Source organism: Mastigoproctus giganteus, chromosome 5 (assembly GCF_048544385.1).
Source record: "Mastigoproctus giganteus isolate SK-2022 chromosome 5, ASM4854438v1, whole genome shotgun sequence".
NCBI classification, from domain to species: domain Eukaryota; kingdom Metazoa; phylum Arthropoda; class Arachnida; order Uropygi; family Thelyphonidae; genus Mastigoproctus; species Mastigoproctus giganteus.
In genome coordinates this window covers 153,219,400-153,238,517 of record NC_143579.1, presented here as the reverse complement: position 1 = coordinate 153,238,517, position 19,118 = coordinate 153,219,400, and the positions used below count along the sequence as shown (strand labels likewise).

Sequence of the window (19,118 nt, the reverse complement as noted above, 5' to 3'; positions counted from 1 at the left end):
ACACAAAATCCAAGGAAGTGCAGCAGGTCAACATTACTGGAGAGTGCAGTGTCAACTCAGTTTGGTGTGACATAAGCGCTGGAAAATCAAAATTGAGAGTAAGAGTGTGTTATAGGCCTAATGAATCTGATGAGTATAATAAAAAACTGTACAGAGAAATAGAGTGGGCCAGTAAATCAGAGAGTCTTATAATGGAGGATTTTAATTTATGGATATTGACTGGAATTTGTGGGCTTGTGACTTGCACACTAGCAAGGCTTTATTGGATGATTGTTTTCTACGTCAGCATGTTCGGGAGGCAAAACTAGAGGGAGCAATACTCTTGATCTGATTATCAGTAGTGATTCTTCATGCATTAAGAATCTGCAGATAAAGAACCGCTAGGTGGCAGTGATCACTGTGTGCTGAAGTGAGATTTACTCAAAGAGGTAACTACCATCAAGGGTAAAGGGAAGGGTTTTTGTTTTTGTAAAGGAGATTATGGAGGTCTGAGACGGTATTCAAATTCTATACGGTGGGACCAACTGATGATGTTACCAACAGCAAATTCAAAATGGGAAGCATTCAAAGAATTAATCTTGGAAGCTACTAGGCTTTACATACCAACTAAGAAATATTGTTCAAGGTTTAGGCCTAAATGGATGTCAGATGAACTAATGAGACATGTGGCAGAGAAGAAAATGCATGGGTGACATGGAAGCCTATGATAGATATAAGCTGGTCTGTAACCCAGTCACAAAGGAGGTTAAGCAGGCAAAGGCACATTATGAGAATTCTTTGGCAGGGGATGCAAAGAAAAACAACAGAGTTCTTTACATATGTAAACTCTATTGATGGTTTAACTGTTGATGATCCTGCTCAGGTGACTAACTAACTAACTGAGTATTTTGCATCTACATTCACACACAAGGAATTATTCAGGGAGGGGAATGTACATTCACACATGAGGAGTTATTCAGTGAGGGAATGCCAGAGGTGAACTAAACTCTAGCAGTGCACTAGATGATTTTGTAATAACTGAGAGGAAAGTGGAGGAAAAATTGTTAAAGATAAACATAAGAAAGGCACCTGGGGTGGATGGTATCTATCCAGTTATATTAAAGGAGGCAGAAAAGGAAGTAAGCAAACCCTTAGCTATAATCATGAGAGCTTCCTTGGACTCTGAGGAGGTACCCGTGGACAGAAGATGTGCAAATGTGACCTTCAGTTCACAAAGAAAGATCAAAGGGCGACATGTAATTATAGACCTGTTAGTTTAACTTCTGTTCCAGGGAAATTAATGAAGGAGGCACTGGTTAAGGAAGCACTGCAGGATCATCTAGACAAGACTTCAATTATAGCTTGGACATAGAATGGGTTTGTTAAGGGGAAGTCTTGTCTGACCAATTTGATTTGATACTATGATGTAGACACAAAGGAACTGGATGCAGGGAATAACTTTGATATCATATATTTGGATCTTAGAAAGGCTTTTGATACTGTTGCACATGGAAGACTGCTGCACAAATTGGAGCAGTGTGGCATTGGAGGCAAATTGCTGCTATGGATAAAGGGATGGTTGAGTGGGAGAAGACAGAGTGGTAATGAATGGACACTGCTCTTCATGAACTAATGTTATTAGTGTAGTCCCACAGGGTTCAGTGTTGGGTCAAGTGTTGTTTTCTTTATTTATAAATGATATTGATGATGGTATATCAGGCTTAATGTCCAAGTTTGCAGACGATACGAAGGTTGGCAGGGTTGTTAATGACACTAATGACAGTACTCTTCTGCAACAGGATCTAGAAAAGTTGAGCAGATGGGCTGAGAGGTGGCAAATGAAGTTTAACATTCACAAATGTAAAGTACTATAAAAAAGTAGTCTGCAAGAGTAGCTCATGGTTTCATATCAACTCTTGCTCAGAATAGTCACCTGAGAGGGTATAAATTCAAATTGAGGAAAGACAGTTGTAGGATAGATGTGCAGAAGTTTGCCTTTAGCCAGCAGGTAGTTGATTGGTGGAGCAGACTTCCATCTTTTGTTGTGAAAGTTGATAGCCGAAATAAATTTAAGGCTGAGCTGGACAGGTATTTGGAACAAATGCAGGGGTGAAATCAGAGCTTTTTTCTTGGCTGATGCTGCATAAGCTTGCTTTCTTGCATCGTATGCCTCTACTAATGCTAAAGAACTGAAATGGACTTGGGCAGAACACACACAGCTCGAAGACAATTCGAGATGGACCAAGAAAATAACAGAATGGTACCCAAGAGGAACTAAAAGAAAACCTGGAAGACAACAGAGATGGACAGATGAAATGGAAGATTTTGTGGGCAATAAATCGATGACTATTGCACAAAACAGAAAGAACTGGAAAGTTGCTGAAGAGGCCTTCATTCTGCAGTGTATTGAAAATGGCCTATGATGATTTACAGAATAGTTTCCATGCTCTGTTTGTTTCTTCTTTTGCTTTGTTGCAATTTTCATTCAACTGGTGACTGATATTGCAGACTGTGGAATAGTAGGTGTAGCAGCTTTTATTATTTGAGACATGGTTTTTTGTATATTCTGTCCAATCTGTTCTGAAAATATTCCATTTTTTTTTTTTTTCCTTATTAGTAGTTGTAGTGGCAAATTATAGAGAAAGAAAGCTTATACAGCATCAGAAAAAATAACGACAAAAAACTAACTCTTCCCATTTCATCTGTCCATCTAAGTTTCGATTATTATTATATAGTGGGAGGTTTGAATTCTACATATTAGTGGATAGTGATCACTGTTGGGAGGATTCTCAAGCACTGTAACACTTGGTACTTTGGAAGAGAATGGAAGAGCAGATTGAGAAATTGCAGACATTGACCCTGTAGGAAAATGGATGTAATTAGGTAAACCAATATTCAATAGTGCTAAATTCCATCTCTCCATTCAATGAGCTGTCTTTGTCTGTCTGAGAGAAAAGAATCCCATAATGTATGATGTCCATTAAAATCTCCCAATGAACAGAAAGGCAACAGCAATTGTAAAACAATCTCTTCCAGCTCCAGCATTGTGCCAAGATGGTGTTGGGTGGAAGGCAGATCAAAACAAGTGTCAATGTGAATTGACACTTGTGAAACGAGGCAATGTGAATCACAACACATGTTGCAACAGCTTCTAATGAGATTTAAAGAGGAATGTGTTTACAAGGGATTTTCAGTTCAGAGATATAGCTACCTCTCCACAAGTACTATTTGTAACAGTTCTGCCTTGCCTAAAAAGTATACAATTTTTAACTGAGGGAGCTACTTCAGATATTAATTTTGTTTCTTGTAAGCAGATGCACACAGGATGATAATGACTGATTAGCTTGCAGATGTCATTAATGTTGACATGAAAGTTTCTACAGTTCCACTGTATGAAGTCATGCATTATTTGGTTTTGTAGAAAGCAATGGTTCTGACTGTTCTTTAAGTCCAGAGTGTGGTGATGAGCAGAATATGCTGTGCTTTTTCCAACAGAATTTAGCAGTTAAGCTGGGAGAGAACTGTGAAGGCGAGGGTCACCCATAGATTTATTCCTATACAGGGTGTCTCAAAAATACATGGCATAACTTCAGGAATGAGTTCCTCATATATATACCATAAAAATATTTTATATCAACATAGTTCCGGAAATGCTTGGTTTCCGAGTTTTGAAGGTCTGTCTATGACACTTAACTGTTCACATCACCTTATAGTAATTGTTCAAAATGTCTACCTTCTGCCTGAATACAGGTCTCACGTCAACGTCTCATGGACTCGAAGACGATGCCAAATTCCTGGCATGTTTCGTATTGTCTCACAACCTGCCACAATTCAATTGCAGAGAGTTTCCACATCAGCTACCAGAGTCGAATACACCAATGACTTTATGGCCCCCACAAGAAGAAATCTACTGGGTTTAAATCAGATGAGCATGGAGGCCAGGCAGTTGTTCCACCTCTACCTATCCACTGACCAGGAAACCTTCGATTCAGGTAATTGCGTGTTGGGTGGCTGAAATGTGCGGAAGCACCATCGCACATGAAGTGTGCTTGTTGACGAATGATCAGTGGCGTGCCGTCCAAGAAATCAGGCATGTTGTTTTCCAGAAAGTTTCTGTACGCCTGCCCTGTGAGTTTCTTTGGAAGTACATGAGGCCCAAACAACTTATCACTAAAAACACCTGCCCAGATGTTGAGGCTGAACCGCTGTTGGTGATGTGATGGAAGAATTGCATGTGGGTTTTCCTCAACCCATACATGCTGATTGTGAAAGTTTTGGATTCCGTCTCAATGTGAACTGTGCACTGTCATTCACATGTGAACTGTGCTTCATATGTGAATATCACTAAGGCAGGAAAGTGAGGAGTTGTACCACACTGCTGCAAGAACCACTGGCAGAACATTACTTGCACAGGGTAATCTGCTGGTGACAAGGCCTGTACCCATTGCAGATGGTAAGGATACAGTTGGTGTTTTCGCAACACTCTCCAAATAGTCGAACATTGAATAGCCAGTTGCATTGCTATTCTGCGTGTGCTGATTCCAGGAGTGGCATACACAACATCCAAAATCTACTCTACTTCAGGAGTGTAGATCTTGGTCATCCTCTGTCGGCAGCGCGAGGTGTAAAGGTCCCATGTTCACAAAGGCAGCGATGGATACCTTCAAACATTTTCCTGTCTGGACATCTTCATCCTGGGAACCTTTCATGGTACAAACGATGAGCCTCCAAACCATAAAGTGCATATCCGCTTGCTCCTGATCTGAGTAAATGGTTGGAATGAGAAACCACCAGATTCTGTCAGTACCTTGTGATGAAGAAAATCACCTGCAGGAGATAAGACATTACAGTTAATAACTTGGGAACCAAGCATTTCCGGAACTATGTTGATATAAAATATTTTTATTGTCTACTTATGAGGAACTCATTCCTGAAGTTATGCAGTGTATTTTTGAGCCACCCTGTATACTGACAGTTGGAGAAAATCGTGAATAACTGGAATTTAGACTGCAAGGAACAAAAATTATGAGGACATGGATTGAGATCTACATTGCCATATAAAGTCTAGTCCTTTATGTTTGTGTGGAGCTGAGAAGACATCTGGGCATATTCTCTTTTGTTTCTTATTATATAGAGATTTAAAGGCAAGTTGTAGTTATTCAGGATTTAAAAGATTTTGTGAGTTAGAAACAGGTATTTACTTGTGTTAGGAATTCCTGATGTATAAATGATGAAAAGTATAAATAATTTTAAGTGGGAGCTAAATGATTTTATTATAACAAAAAGGAAAGTGGAAGAGAAATTGCTGAAGCCAAAGCCAATATCGTGATTGGACTAAAGAAAACTATCCAAATATATTAAAAGCAGCACCAAAAGAGGTTAACACCCCTTGAGCCACAATTAGACCCTCCAGGATTCAGGGGAGATGAGGTCTTTTACACACACACACACACACACACACACACACACACACACACACACACACACACACACACACACACACACACACACACACACACACACACACCCCTTGCTACTCTGGAGTAATTGGGGTGGAGAGGTCATCCAGACTAAGCGATAATCCGGTTTAGTGAAGCAAAAAAGAAAAAAAAAAAAGAAAAAAATGATAATAAATTTTAAAAAATATCACTGTAGGGCCTTTATTTAAAAACTATAAAAAGACAATACATTTATCAGGTGGCATTGGCGTCACACACCAAAGCCACTTGATCATTGCTGGGTATACCCACTTAAATACAGCTTCTTCTAGCAACACTTCTTTTGACTTTTTTTTTTATTGTCTGCATTTTATTGTCTGAAGACAAAAGAATCTATGTCTTCATAGATTTTTTTTTTTTTTTTTTTAATATCGGACACAGCCTGTTGGCCAATACCAAATTCTTCAGCATTTTTTTTTTTTTTTTTTTCCAGGAACACCATTTAAGTTGTTCTATCACTTTGAGCCTCTTAATGATAGTTAAAGTAAAATGTTTGCTTTTTACTTCACTTTTTTAATACTTTAGAACGCATAGTTATATAAAATATGTTAACTTATGTACATATGTATATGATATAAAGAAGTATGCAAACGAAGCAATATAAGCAATAACATCCATCTGATTCGAGTCAACGATACTCAACAACACGCAAGACAATGTAATGTATGTTCCATTCCTCTCTGTGCAGTCAATCAGCATGCAGTGAGAGTTATTGTTCGGATTATCCAACATCCAGATTAACTGTAACTGGATTAGCGATGGTTTACTGTATATATATATAAATTGCATTTATAAGAGTTTTATGAGGAATATTAACATATACTAATATAGGTTAGGACTAGTGACACTGCATATATTGGCAGAAGGAACCCAATTAAAAATAATAGATATATAGGTAAGATCAGTCTTTCCAAACTAGGGTCTGTAGACCAGTTCCAGAGGGTCCGCGAAATGTTCAGAAGGGATATCAAGTAAGGTGTTTACACACACACACACACACACACACACACACACACACACACACACACACACACACACACACACACACACACACACACACCTTATTTATACATCATTACTTTTTAAATTATGGTACTACTTGAGAGCATCAGGTTTGTAGTGACCCCAACCAACCCGCTAGTTATATTTAAATCTAGCCCTGGTATGGATAGCCTTATAGATACATATAAAAACAACAAAATTAATGCAAATTTAAAGAAGATTAGAGATTTTAGAGAAAGTTGGAGAATTAGAGAATACTGGAGAAAATCAGCAAAAGTTAGTGAAAATTAACATTCTTCCTCGTGGCCATACATCTACATCTGCTACTTCCTCAGGGGCTTTGAGCAGACATATAGTCATACTAGAGGAATGTATTATACATACCCATTTCTGTAATCTCTATACCAGTTTTGCTAGGTTAACCTTAGGTAATTACTTCGTGAATAATTTGGAATAATGAGAGTAATTTATTTGAATATATGAACTGAATTTTAAATCAAGAGAGTGGTTTACATACATGACAGCAAACTGTAATAGGAGATTCAAACCCTACATTTATGTATGGGATTAAAATATCATTGTACCTCACCTCCATATACTGTGGTGGTCAGTCTGAAAATGTTCGATTTTACTACTTTAGGTTTTATGTGTGTAGTACTATTTATTACACAGATGTACCAGGTTTTATCCGTGGCATGATAGTTTACCTTGACTCAGGAAAAATCTAATGCTCTGCACTCCTGAGAGTGGGCTAGATGTTAAATTATAAATTTAAAAGCTTGGGAAAATTGTATATTTTTGCTTGTTTTATTGTAGGAAGCAGATACAATATGATATCAATTTTTATATTTATGTTTAATTCATTAAATTAAGCTAAAAATGAGAAATAAATGGATATGATAGATATTAAAATTAAGCTAAAATGAGAAATATTAGAAATATTTTTCAGTTTTATTAAAGCTTCCATCATGTTTTCTAGGTTATTGCATGTGTATACACATATGCAACATGATGGAAGCTTTAATAAAACTGAAAAATACCTTCATCAAAAACAAAATACCTGACAATTATATCAGACAGCACATAACTGCAGCTGCACGAGCTAAACTCAAACAGCAACCAACTAACATTAATCCTAATAGTACCAAAGAAAAAAATCTTTTCCACAGAACATAAACACTGCTATTAGAGCTGTAAATTGGCCCCCATTTGAACCCCTGGTTAATTGTGCAAAGGTGAGGCTCATCACCTATTCGCAAGGTACCTGGAAGTCCAAAACCAAATCCCCCACTAACAGAGTTATTAACACCATGAATATAAATACACTGGTCATCACCACTATGCAGGTATATTGCATTCCACTAAAACAAAATTTATTTATAAATGCTGAATACAACGGGAAACCACAGGGCTAAGATTCACAATGAAGGAAGCTGTACATATTTGTAAATAGTTATCCCAAGGGCACATACAGGGCCATCATGCCTTAGAAAAGCATTGCCGGTCCATACCCTATGGATAACATGATTAATATTAATCTTAATATCTATCATGTCAATTTAGTTCCATTCATTTCCATTATTTCTCATTTTAGCTTAATTTAATGCATTAAACATAAATATCAAAATTGATATCATATTGTATCTGCTTCCTACAATAATACAAGCGAAAAATACAATTTCTCCAAGCTTTAAATTATAATTTAACATCCAGCCCACTCTCAAGAATGCAGAGGTAAACTATCCGCCACGGATAAAATTTATACGCTACGCAATAAATAGTACTGCACACATAAAACCTAAGCAGGAAACTGAACATTTTCAGACTGACCACCACAAGATGTGGAGGTGAGGTACAATGATATTTTAATCTGATACATACTTATATAAACTCTAAAAGAAAGGGGATGAATCTGATTGGTCCACTTGACATCGATGGTTCGACTGTTGATGATCCTGCTCAGATAGCAAACAAACTGAATGAGTATATTGCATCTACATTCACACATAAAGAATTATTATGGTTTGAAAATGGCAGAAGGTTATCAAATTGTAGCAGGATATAATGATTTTGTAATAACTGAGAGCAAATTGGAGGAGAAATTGTTGAAGTTAAACATAAGAAAAGCACCTGGGGTGGATGGGATCTATCAAGTTATATTAAAGGAGGCAGCAAAGCAACTAAGCAAACCCTTAGCCATAATTATGAGAGCATCTTTGGACTCAGGGAAGGCTCCCACGGACTGGAGATGTGCAAATTTATCGCAATTCACAAAGGGGGATCGAAGGGTGACACAAGTAATTACAGACCAGTTAGTTTAACTTCTGTTCCAGGTAAAATAATGGAGTCACTGGTTAAAGATGCATTGCAGGATCATCTAGACAAGACTGCAGCAATAATTCAGACACAGCATGGGTTTGTTAAGGAAAAGTCTTGTCTGAAAAATTTGATAGAATATTATGATGTGGTTACAAAGGAACTGGATAGAAAAAATAATTTTGATATCATATATTTGGATTTCAGGAAAGCTTTTGACACTGTTGCGCATGAAAGACTTTTGTACAAATTGGAGCAGAATGGTATTAGGGATAAATTGCAACAATGGATAAAAGGATGGTTAAGTGGGAGAAGACAGAGGGTGGTAATCAATGGGTGCTGCTCTTCGTGCACCAATGTTATTAGTGGAGTCCCACAGGGTTCGGTGTTGAGTCCAGTGTTGTTTTGTATATTTATCAATGATATTGATGAAGGTATATCGTGCTTAAAGTCGAAGTTTGCAGATGATACAAAAGGTTGGCAGGGTTGTTAATGACAGTAATGGCAGTGTGCTACTGCAACAGGATCTAGATAATTTGGGCAGATGGGCTAAGAAGTGGCAACTGAATTTTAACCTTGAGAAATGCAAAGTACCGCACATGGGTAGAAGTAACCCCAGAGAAACGTAACAACTGTGTGGTACTACATTTAAGGTGGTAGAAAATGAAAAAGACCTGGGAGTAATTGTGCGGGCAGATATGAAGTTTTCTGAGCAATGCAGACAGGCTGCCAAGGCAGGTCATGGGGTTTTGTCAATGATATATAAGAATTTTGCTAGCAGAGAAAAGGAGGTGATTATCCCTCTCTATAAGGCAATGGTCAGGCCACGCCTTGAGTACTGCGTACAGGTCTGGAGGCCTATTTTTAGGAAGGATGTAGATTTACTTGAGCATGTACAGAGAAGGGCAACAAGATTGGTGAGGGGGGAATTTTTTTTTTTTTTTTATGAGAACCCCAAACACGAGAGGTATTATAACCTATAGTACTTAGTACCGTGCTTGGGTTGGAGGATGAGAAGACGAAAGAAGATATTTGTTGATATTGGACTTGAACTTCTGTAGATTGTAATTTTCAGGAAATACGTATGAAGGAAGCTTGTTCCAGAAAACGGCAGTTGAATGAATAAATGAGGAAGATGAAAAGTTAGTTCTCTGGGTTTGAAGTTGGACAGTAAATGGATGTTGGCTGGTGGCGGCACGTGTTTGGACTGTTTTGAAAGAGAGAGCTGGAATTATAGAAGCCAATTCAGAAGAACAGTGCCCATGGAAGTATCTGTAGAAGAGGCATGCAGCAGAAACAGGGGGTCTATGAGAAAGCGAGTGGAGAGACTCTGTTAGAGATGAATCATTAATTAACCTAACTGCCCTCTTCTGAATGGAATCAAGAAGCCTGAGAGAGGTTTTGGGGGCACCACCCGAGATGTGGGAACAATATTCCATGGCAGGGCGGATTTGCGATTTATACAGAGTGAGCAGCTGTTTGGGAGAAAAGTAACGCCGAGAGCGAAAGAGAAAACCAAGTTTTTTAGATGCAGAGGAAGCAATATTTGTAATGTGCTTGTGCCAAGAGAGATTAGAAGTCAGGGTAATCCCCAAAAGAGATATATCATTTTGCCTAGAAATTAGAGTGTCACTAAAGATAAGCATAGGAGCAGAAGAATCCTTTTTGCGAGATATAAGACAAGATTGAGTTTTAGAAGGGTTGAAATCAACTAAGTTGTCTTTGCCCCACTGGAGAATTACCTGAAGATCGACATTTAAGGAATTGGCAGCAGATTTTCGAGAACTTGAAGCTGATTGAGCAGGACAAGGTTTCTCAAAATGGAAAGTTGAATGCAATGTGCTATCATCGGCAAAACTATGGATAGGATTTCCAGTCAATGGAAGAAGGTCATTGATATACAAGAGGAAAAGAGTGGGGGAAAGAACTGAACCTTCGGGGACACCGGCATTAATGGAGAAGTTAGAAGACAGAGAGCCATCTACCATCACCCTCAGTGAGCGATCAGAGAGAAAACTGGATAACCAATTACTAAAAACAGTTGGCAAACCATAAGATGGAAGCTTGTTTAGAAGAAAAATGAAGGGATCCTCTTACCAAGAGAGGCTTAAGTTCTGCAAATTGCAGTGGCTGGAGACTAGGCACCTGCACAGTGATCTGATTGAGGTGTATAAAGCCTTGAATGGGTTGAGCACGCTGAATTCTGATGGGATCCTACCACTTGTTCAGATTATGAACCTAAGGGGCATAAATTCAAATTAAGAAAGGACAGACGTGTGGAAATTTGCCTTTAGCCAAGGGGTGGTTAATTGCTGGAACAAACTTCCATCTGTCGTGGAAGTTGATAGGTTGAATAAATTTAAGGAGGAACTGGACAGGCATTTGGAGGGAATGGTGTGTTTTTTTTTTTTGATTTTTTTTTTGCCTGATGATGCATGAGCTCATACATTGCTTTCTTGCATCACATGCCACTACTACTACTATACACGAAGGGCTTTGAATCTTCTATTATAGTTTGCTGTCATATACATAAACCACCCTCTTTATTTAAATTAAGTATCTTCTTCTTTTCCACGTTATATGGGGTCTGCATTCAATGTTCCCAATTCACACTTTACACCCTCCTCTTCTCCTCCCAGGCGCCTCCGTAGCCAGGTGGGAAGGAGCAGCAGTGCGTAGCACACGCTTCTTGATTAGACCGGGGTTCGAGCCCGTCACCACCAAATACGGAGGATGCGGAAAGGTCAAGGAATGACCACCGCATATCCCGAAGCAATATGGCCTTAGTTGCTAATGCTCCTAAAAACCAAATAACAATAACTTCTCCTCCAGTTGGATTAACTTCTTAACTGGAACACATCTATTGGTTTTGGCATAGTTTTTATGACCGGATGCCCTTCCTGACGTCAACCCTCCCCATTTATACGGGCTTGGGATTTAAGCTGCCGATCTACTAAACCTGCTGCAGCCATATAAATGGAGTAGCTCTTATTCAGTGATGAAACTTCCTCGTGATGTGATGACAATTTAATAATTTTACGCAATTTATGCTAATTTCTAGTCACCACAGAACAAGCAGGTGGCACTGCTGTAGTTCTTTTATCTCCTGGAAACATCCAAATGGCTGAGTCAGTAGAATTACTGTGACCTTGAAAATACCAACAATGCATAACTCAGCAACACGTGAGTATTTTTAAATGCAATTTGGTATCCTGAAAACTTCTACATCAAAGCTATCAGGTAGCGCACAACTATTCTACTAAGAATTCCCAGTGACTGATTATAGTTCCTTAAAAATTTAATGACCTTGAAATTTCCTATGTTTTCCTATGTCTGAACATAATAATGATAGCCATTTTAAAAAAGTTTGCAGTCCGAAAAATAAAACCATCTTTAGGTCCCAAATCTTAACCTATCACTCGCCCACACTTATTTTACCTAAAGTATAACTTATTTTTGAGCAACACTCCCGAAAACCTTCTTTATTAATTAATTTTAATAGTGCACTAATTTAGCTAGCATACAGCTGGTGGCACCAGCACCACATTTTAATATATTTAAAATTAAGTATATATATTCAAAAAAAAATTACTCTCATTATTCCAAATTATTCACCAAGTAATTACCTAAAGTTAACCTAGCAAAACTGGTATAGAGATTACAGAAATGGGTATGTATAATACATTCCTCTAGTATGGCTATATGTCTGCTCAAAGCCCATGAGCAAGTAGCAGCTGTATGGCCATGAGGGAGAATGTTAATTTTCACTAACTTTTGCTAATTTTCTCCAGTATTCTCTAATTCTCCAATTTCTCCAGTATTCTCTAATTCTCCAACTTTCTCTAAAATTCTCTAATTTTCTTTAAATTTGTTGTTTTATGTGTATCTATGTTATATATAAGGCTATCCATACCAGAGCTAGATTTAAATGTAACTAGCTGGTTGGCTGGAGGTCACTACAAACCTGATGCTCCCAAGTAGTACCATAATTTAAGTACATGTATAACCCATACATGTATAATGTCTAATTGTCACTGTAAAATAGCATTAACGTAATAGCTAATACCCTCATTTACGCTATTTAAAACTTTAATATTAAAATCTAATCGTTATTAGACATAATTCCAGTGTGTGTGTGTACGCAAACTTTTTTTTTTTTATTTTTGAAGGGGTCCGTATAGATATCAGTAGTTTGGAAGCCACTGGGTTAGATGATTAAGAACAGAACAGCAAAAGATCTACCAAATGGGAATTTTCAGCATTAAGTACTTTTTATTTTATCTATATCTTTTCCATGTTTTTCGTACCTCCAATTCAAATCTGATAGCATTTTGGCTGTTCTGTTCCTCTCAATCATCTATCTGTAGGGAATTAGGTGTAATAAGGACAAAACTAACAAGTTAGTAAAAGTAAACTAGCTGTAGCCTGGAAGGCCTATATAAAATTATATTAATGAAAATGGAAAGAAAATGATGAACAATGAAAACAGCAATAAAAAATGATAATAAACAATGAAAATAAAATTGTAAATAACATTCTTCCACTTGGTCGTAGTAGCAGACAGACGACAAAGTGGAAGAATGTTATTTACAATTTTATTTTCATTGTTTATTATCATTTTGTATTTTTATTTCCATTTTCATTAATATAATTTTATATAGGCCTTCCAGGCTAAAGCTAGTTTACTTTTACTAACTTGTTAGTTTGGTCCTTATACACCAATTCCCTACAGATAGATACCATTAAATAAAATTGACTAATATAATTTCATGCATGTATAATGCCTAATTGCTCTATGTGCAATAGCATTAACTTTGCACACCTGACAGGTACCTATTACGGTAAATACCAAATATCATTTTTATAGTCTTCAGTTTTTTTGTTTTTTTTTTTGTCCTCGCCTTTTTCCATTATTCTATGGGATCAGCGGTTTTTTTTTTTTTTTTTTTTATTGTTTTGGCATGCAATTTTTACGGCCGAATGCCCTTCCTGACGCCAATCCTCACCCTTTATCCAGACTGGGAATATGCGGTGGTCATTCCCTGACCTACCGCATGCTCTGTATTTGGTGGGTACGGGCTCGAACTCCAGTTTAATCAAGAAGTGTGTGCTATGCACTACTGCTCCTGCCCACCTGGCTACGGAGGCGCCTTCTTTTTGTCTCTCAAGTGTTTATTCAAAAGCTTTGGTCGCTTGCTTACCTCCGCTTATGATTTTCTTTATGCGTGCTGTGCCAACAGGTTTGGGAGGTTTCACGAACTCGTGTAGGAAACGGTTATAGCGTTTTTCCAGTAGCTCCGGAATTCTTTTTTTCCCCTTCTTTCTTTTTAATATCTGCCTCTGGTTTATCTGGTCGTTCTGCGCGGGACACCGCTTTGCGGAAAACACTGGAAATATTTCGTCTGTGCGTGTAGCACGCTCATGGTAGGTCGCACCTGCTTGTCTCAAGGTCGTGCTGACACCAAGCTCCATGCGCTTGCTACCAACCTTTTGCAGATATAGTCTTCAGTAAGAACACAAAAAATATATATATATATATATATATTTTTTTTTTTTTTTTCTCTTGAACACTACTTTTAAGCCTACATTCTATTTTTATTAAATTTTCAATTGTGATAATGCTGCAGTTATGCAGCTGTTGTAGGATTAAACATTATACGCGCATTGATATATTAGATAAAGTATTGATTGATTTTTGTTTTGGGAGTGGAAGTGAAAATTTTTATTATTTTGTGGGGGGGGGGGAGGAAGGCATTATCAGTAATTAAGGCCTAACTGACTGGCTAGCCATTGTTCTAACAGTTGTTGATTTGTCTATAGAAGATTTCATGTTAACAATTAACATGAAATCAAGTTAAATATATAAATGTGAATTATGAAAAGGTTAGAGGTTTGAAGTTAGAGGAGAAAGAAAATAAAGGGTTTATTAAAGATTAAGTCAAGAAAAATTAGGAAAATAGCTAGGAAGAATTAGGAAGGTGGCATTCCTTCACATGGCGTCTCTCTGCTACTTCCTCAAGGGCTTTGAGCAGACAGATAGCCATACTAAAAGAATGTGTCTCATGCATAGCCATTTCTGTAGTCTCAATAACAGTTTTGCTATGGATGTCCTAATGTAATAAGGCAAATAATTGTAATTGTTAATTTAGTTTTAAATTTTTGGATTATAATTAGCTGCAAACCAGGATTGGGTCCCAAAGTCCAACGGGTATGCATCAGAATAAATATAAAAAGTATATAGGTATTTACCTGCAAATGCCTCCCCCTCCCCCAAATAATAAAAATTTTCACTACAACTCGCAAAACAAAAATCAAAATTGCCTAGTGTGTGTATATATATATATATATATATATATATATATATATATATATATATAAGATAGTATGAATCAGAGCTGTAATACTCAATACGTTCTTCGTTGATATTAATATTTGTAAAATAATAATTTAAAACAATTTAACGTAGAACAATTTAAATTGGTTTTTAATTATTTATTTTTTACTCTAATGTACGTTTTCGATTTTTTCGTTTAATTTCTGGAGAGTATCATAAGGAAATGTTCTACGTACTATATTGAGGTAAACTCCTCTTATTATTTTACAAATATATATGTATATATGGACCGGAAACAGTCAAATATCTTTCTATTAAGGAAATCTAAGACATCTAATTACAGGTCAGTAAGATTGATTTCTGTGTCAGGAAAAGTCATAAAGAAGTAATGCAGATTGACAGAAAATGGCTTCTTTCTTAGAAAACTTTTATGGATTGGCAATATACTGACATTTCCAATTCAATGGAAGCTCTCATAATTAACCCTTTAAAGGTTTGATGTATTCCCTTGCCACTTCACTAAAATAATCAGGTATATGCAGCCTACAGCAAGACCACTGTTGATTTTACAGTGCTCAGGCTTACTGGTATAGCTTCTCACTATAATAGTATTATTCATATTTAGATTAAAAATTATCCATAACATTTATATTAAAATTACGGTTCAACGATTAGTATATGGGAAATTCACTCACCTGAAGCAGAACAAATTTTGCTATTAAAGTGAATGGCCCAACCAATTCTTCATCCCAAATTATAGTCTAATAAATTGAATGAAAAAAAATAATAATAAATAAATAATAAAAAAAAAAATATATATATATATATATATAAAACTGATATTAAGTATAAAATTAAAACGTTTTAATTTTCTACTTAATATCGTTTATGTATTGGGCATCATGTGGAGGATTGTGTATTTTGCTGCCTCTAATGATAGCTTTATATTTATGTATTTTCTTATTTATTTTATCTTATTTTCATATTGTTTTTTTAACTATGTCATTAAAAAAAAAAAAATATATATATATATATATAACCATAAAAATAAATTAGAATAAGATTAAAAATAATGCCAGCAGCATGGCAAGAAAAGAGCGAACATAGTCAAAATTAAACTTAACGATCAAACCAACAGGGAGGGAAGAGAGGGGACAAGAGTAAAAATACTGCAGCAGAAACTAAGATAATTTAGAACATCTAAATGTAAGGATAATAAAATAATAATTCATTAAATTTCAAAAGCCAATTAAATAGAAATTTAACGGCGCCCCTCTGATGGGCACCAGGTCCAAATTTATGTGAAATATCACCAACAGAGATGTAAACCACCACAATAAAATAACACAAAAATAGACTGACCATTATGCCCCATCTGAACAGAGGACCACAAGGCCAGTAATGGTCAGGGAATCACTGCATTTCGATCGCTAAATAAATCAGTCTATTTTTCGTTTATTTTTGTTTTAATTTATTGGTTTACATCTCTATTGGTGATATTTCACAGAAATTTGGACCTGGTGCCCATCAGAGGGGTGCTGCTAAATTTCTATTTAATTGGCTTTTGAAGTTTAATGAATTATTATTTTATTATTCTTACATTTAGATGTTCTAAATTATCTTAGAGTTTCTGCTGCAATATTTTTACTCATGTTACCCCTCTCTTCCCTCCATGTTGGTTTGATCGTTATGTTTAATTTTGACTATTTTAGCTCTTGTCTTGCCATGCTACTGGCATTATTTTTAATTCTTATTCTAATTTATTTTTATGATTATATTTCAAGCATCATGTAGAGGAATATGCTTTTTGCTCCATCTGATGTTTGCTATACATTTTCATTTTATTATGAAAGATTCAGTTTCCAACTATTTTAAATGTTATTTAAGTATATGTATAATCACGCGCGCGCACACACACACACACGTGCACAGCATTGAAAATCTGAATCAATAATTCGAAACGTCAATAATCCAAATGAGCCAGCATTTATTTTTTTTTATGATGGTGCCATAAAATAATTACAGTAAGTGCCAGTTATTGTGATAATGTTTGAGAATTGAATTTTGATTATATTAAGTGGCGATTCTAATAAGCGAAAATCGGAGAAATATTGTCCACAGGCTATAAAAATGAAGGTAAAGCACCAATTGACACTTTTATTACCTTACCAATTAACAAAATTAACTGATATGCAAAAATCAAAAAACCAACTTGAATGATGAATCAACAAACGATCAATAAACTGAATGCTGTCCAACCCAACTACTCTTGCTGAAAATAGTGACAGATCCGGAAATAAAGAAAAGAAGTTCGAAATGGTGCAGCAAAAAATGAATAGTAATTATTTTCGTTAAAGGCCAATACATATGTGTTATTGTGGCTGAAAGTTCCGTTTATTTTGTTACCTATGAAGAAAAATAAATAAATACAACTTAAGTGTTTATTTCTAACCTTACTAAACCTTTTTATTTTAGTCTCCAGACGAGTATTTTTGAAAAGTTTGAAAATCTGAACTACCCCAAGTCCCAATCAGTTCGGATTATCGACTCTACTGTATACATGGAGGGGTTAATTCAGCCTTTTAATAACGATTTTGACATTAATACTGCTTGTGACGTATGGCAGCAATGTAAACTTTTTTTCCCTGCAGGTGCAGTCCGAAACCTTATGAACAGGTGTATCAGTTAGAGAAGTTGTTTTAATGTAGACGTACTCTGAAATTGGACCCATGGTTGGAAGATTATACAACCACACTTTCCGAAGAAGGGTACAGTCATGCAAAAATTGATGGGTGCAATTCCAAAACTTTAGACATTGGAGTGTGGGTGCGGAGTACATGTGAACATGTGAAGTTTTTACGGTTCCAGCAAATAGAGAATTTTTTGCTTTTTTATTGACTTAAATTGGCACAATAATTTATTTTTTAGAGTTGCTTTATATTGCTAGTAACAATACTTTAGTTAAAATTGAATTTAGATAAGAGATTTTGTAGGTTATTACTTAGTCTGCCAGGGACAAAGGTTTATGACATTGTAGGGCAGATATCATCCTTTAAGGTCACAAAGGGTGATATTGTTGTACACGTTGACACTAATGATATTAAGAATAGGTGGCAGAATTACTTAATAAGTACAAGACAATGCTGAAAAAAAAAAGACACGAGTTAGGGTTGAATTTGAAAGTGTCTGCAATTCTGCCCAGACACGACAGGAGGGAGTATATGAGAGCCTTGTCGATCAATTCTTCTCTGGAGAGATTGTGCAATGCTCAAGGGGTAGAATTTTTTTCAGCCTGGTCTGTGCTTCTTAACAGGAGAGACTGCTTCTACAGGGATGGGATACACTTAAATAAAAAGGATGCAAGAATATTTGCTGATGCTATCGAGGCAATGTCAGGTGGGTCAGAAAACTGCTAACTTGGGAGGATACACGGACTAATAGATTAACAGTAGCCGCTGGCAGAGGTAAAAGTGATTCTTGCACTACTTCTATTGAAATGCAATTGAGCAGCAGCCTCAAAAGCAAGGCAATGGGAATTTCCAGGACTGCTGGGAGTCTTAGTGGAACAAGTAAATACATGGGCTGTGTTAGGGTATCTAAGAGTACAAGCAGGTGCATGTATACTTGGATGTACACCAATGCTAGGAGTATATTTAATAAATTCGATGAGCTTGAAGTGCTAGTCAAGACATCAAAGGCAGATATTGTTGGGATATCAGAGACATGGTGTCAAAGACATAAGCAGTGCAGAACTGGAATTTGGAGAGTACAATGAGTACAGAAAGGACAGGAAGGGAGGAGGGGTTATGCCGTTAGTTAAGAAATACAAAATCTAAGAAAGTGCATCCAACTGATGTTGGTGGACAATGCAATGGAGAGCCTGTTTGGTGTGACATAAGCACTGGGAAAGGAAAAATGAGAGGTGTGCATTATAGGCCTAATATAACCTGATGAGTATAATGAGCAATTGTGCAGAGAAATAGAGTGTC

At 36.5% G+C, this 19,118-nt stretch overlaps 1 protein-coding gene across 2 annotated transcripts in view; it reads right to left on the bottom strand.

Moving 5' to 3' along the window:
* The window catches only part of car (vacuolar protein sorting-associated protein 33A), a 302,059-nt gene that overhangs the window by 277,120 nt on the left and 5,821 nt on the right, over positions 1-19,118 (bottom strand). For both annotated transcript variants that reach the window (XM_090373474.1, XM_090373475.1), the window contains exon 2: positions 15,825-15,890. In XM_090373474.1, the coding sequence (XP_090229600.1) occupies positions 15,825-15,890 (66 nt within the window). The remainder of the gene's footprint in view (positions 1-15,824; positions 15,891-19,118) is intronic.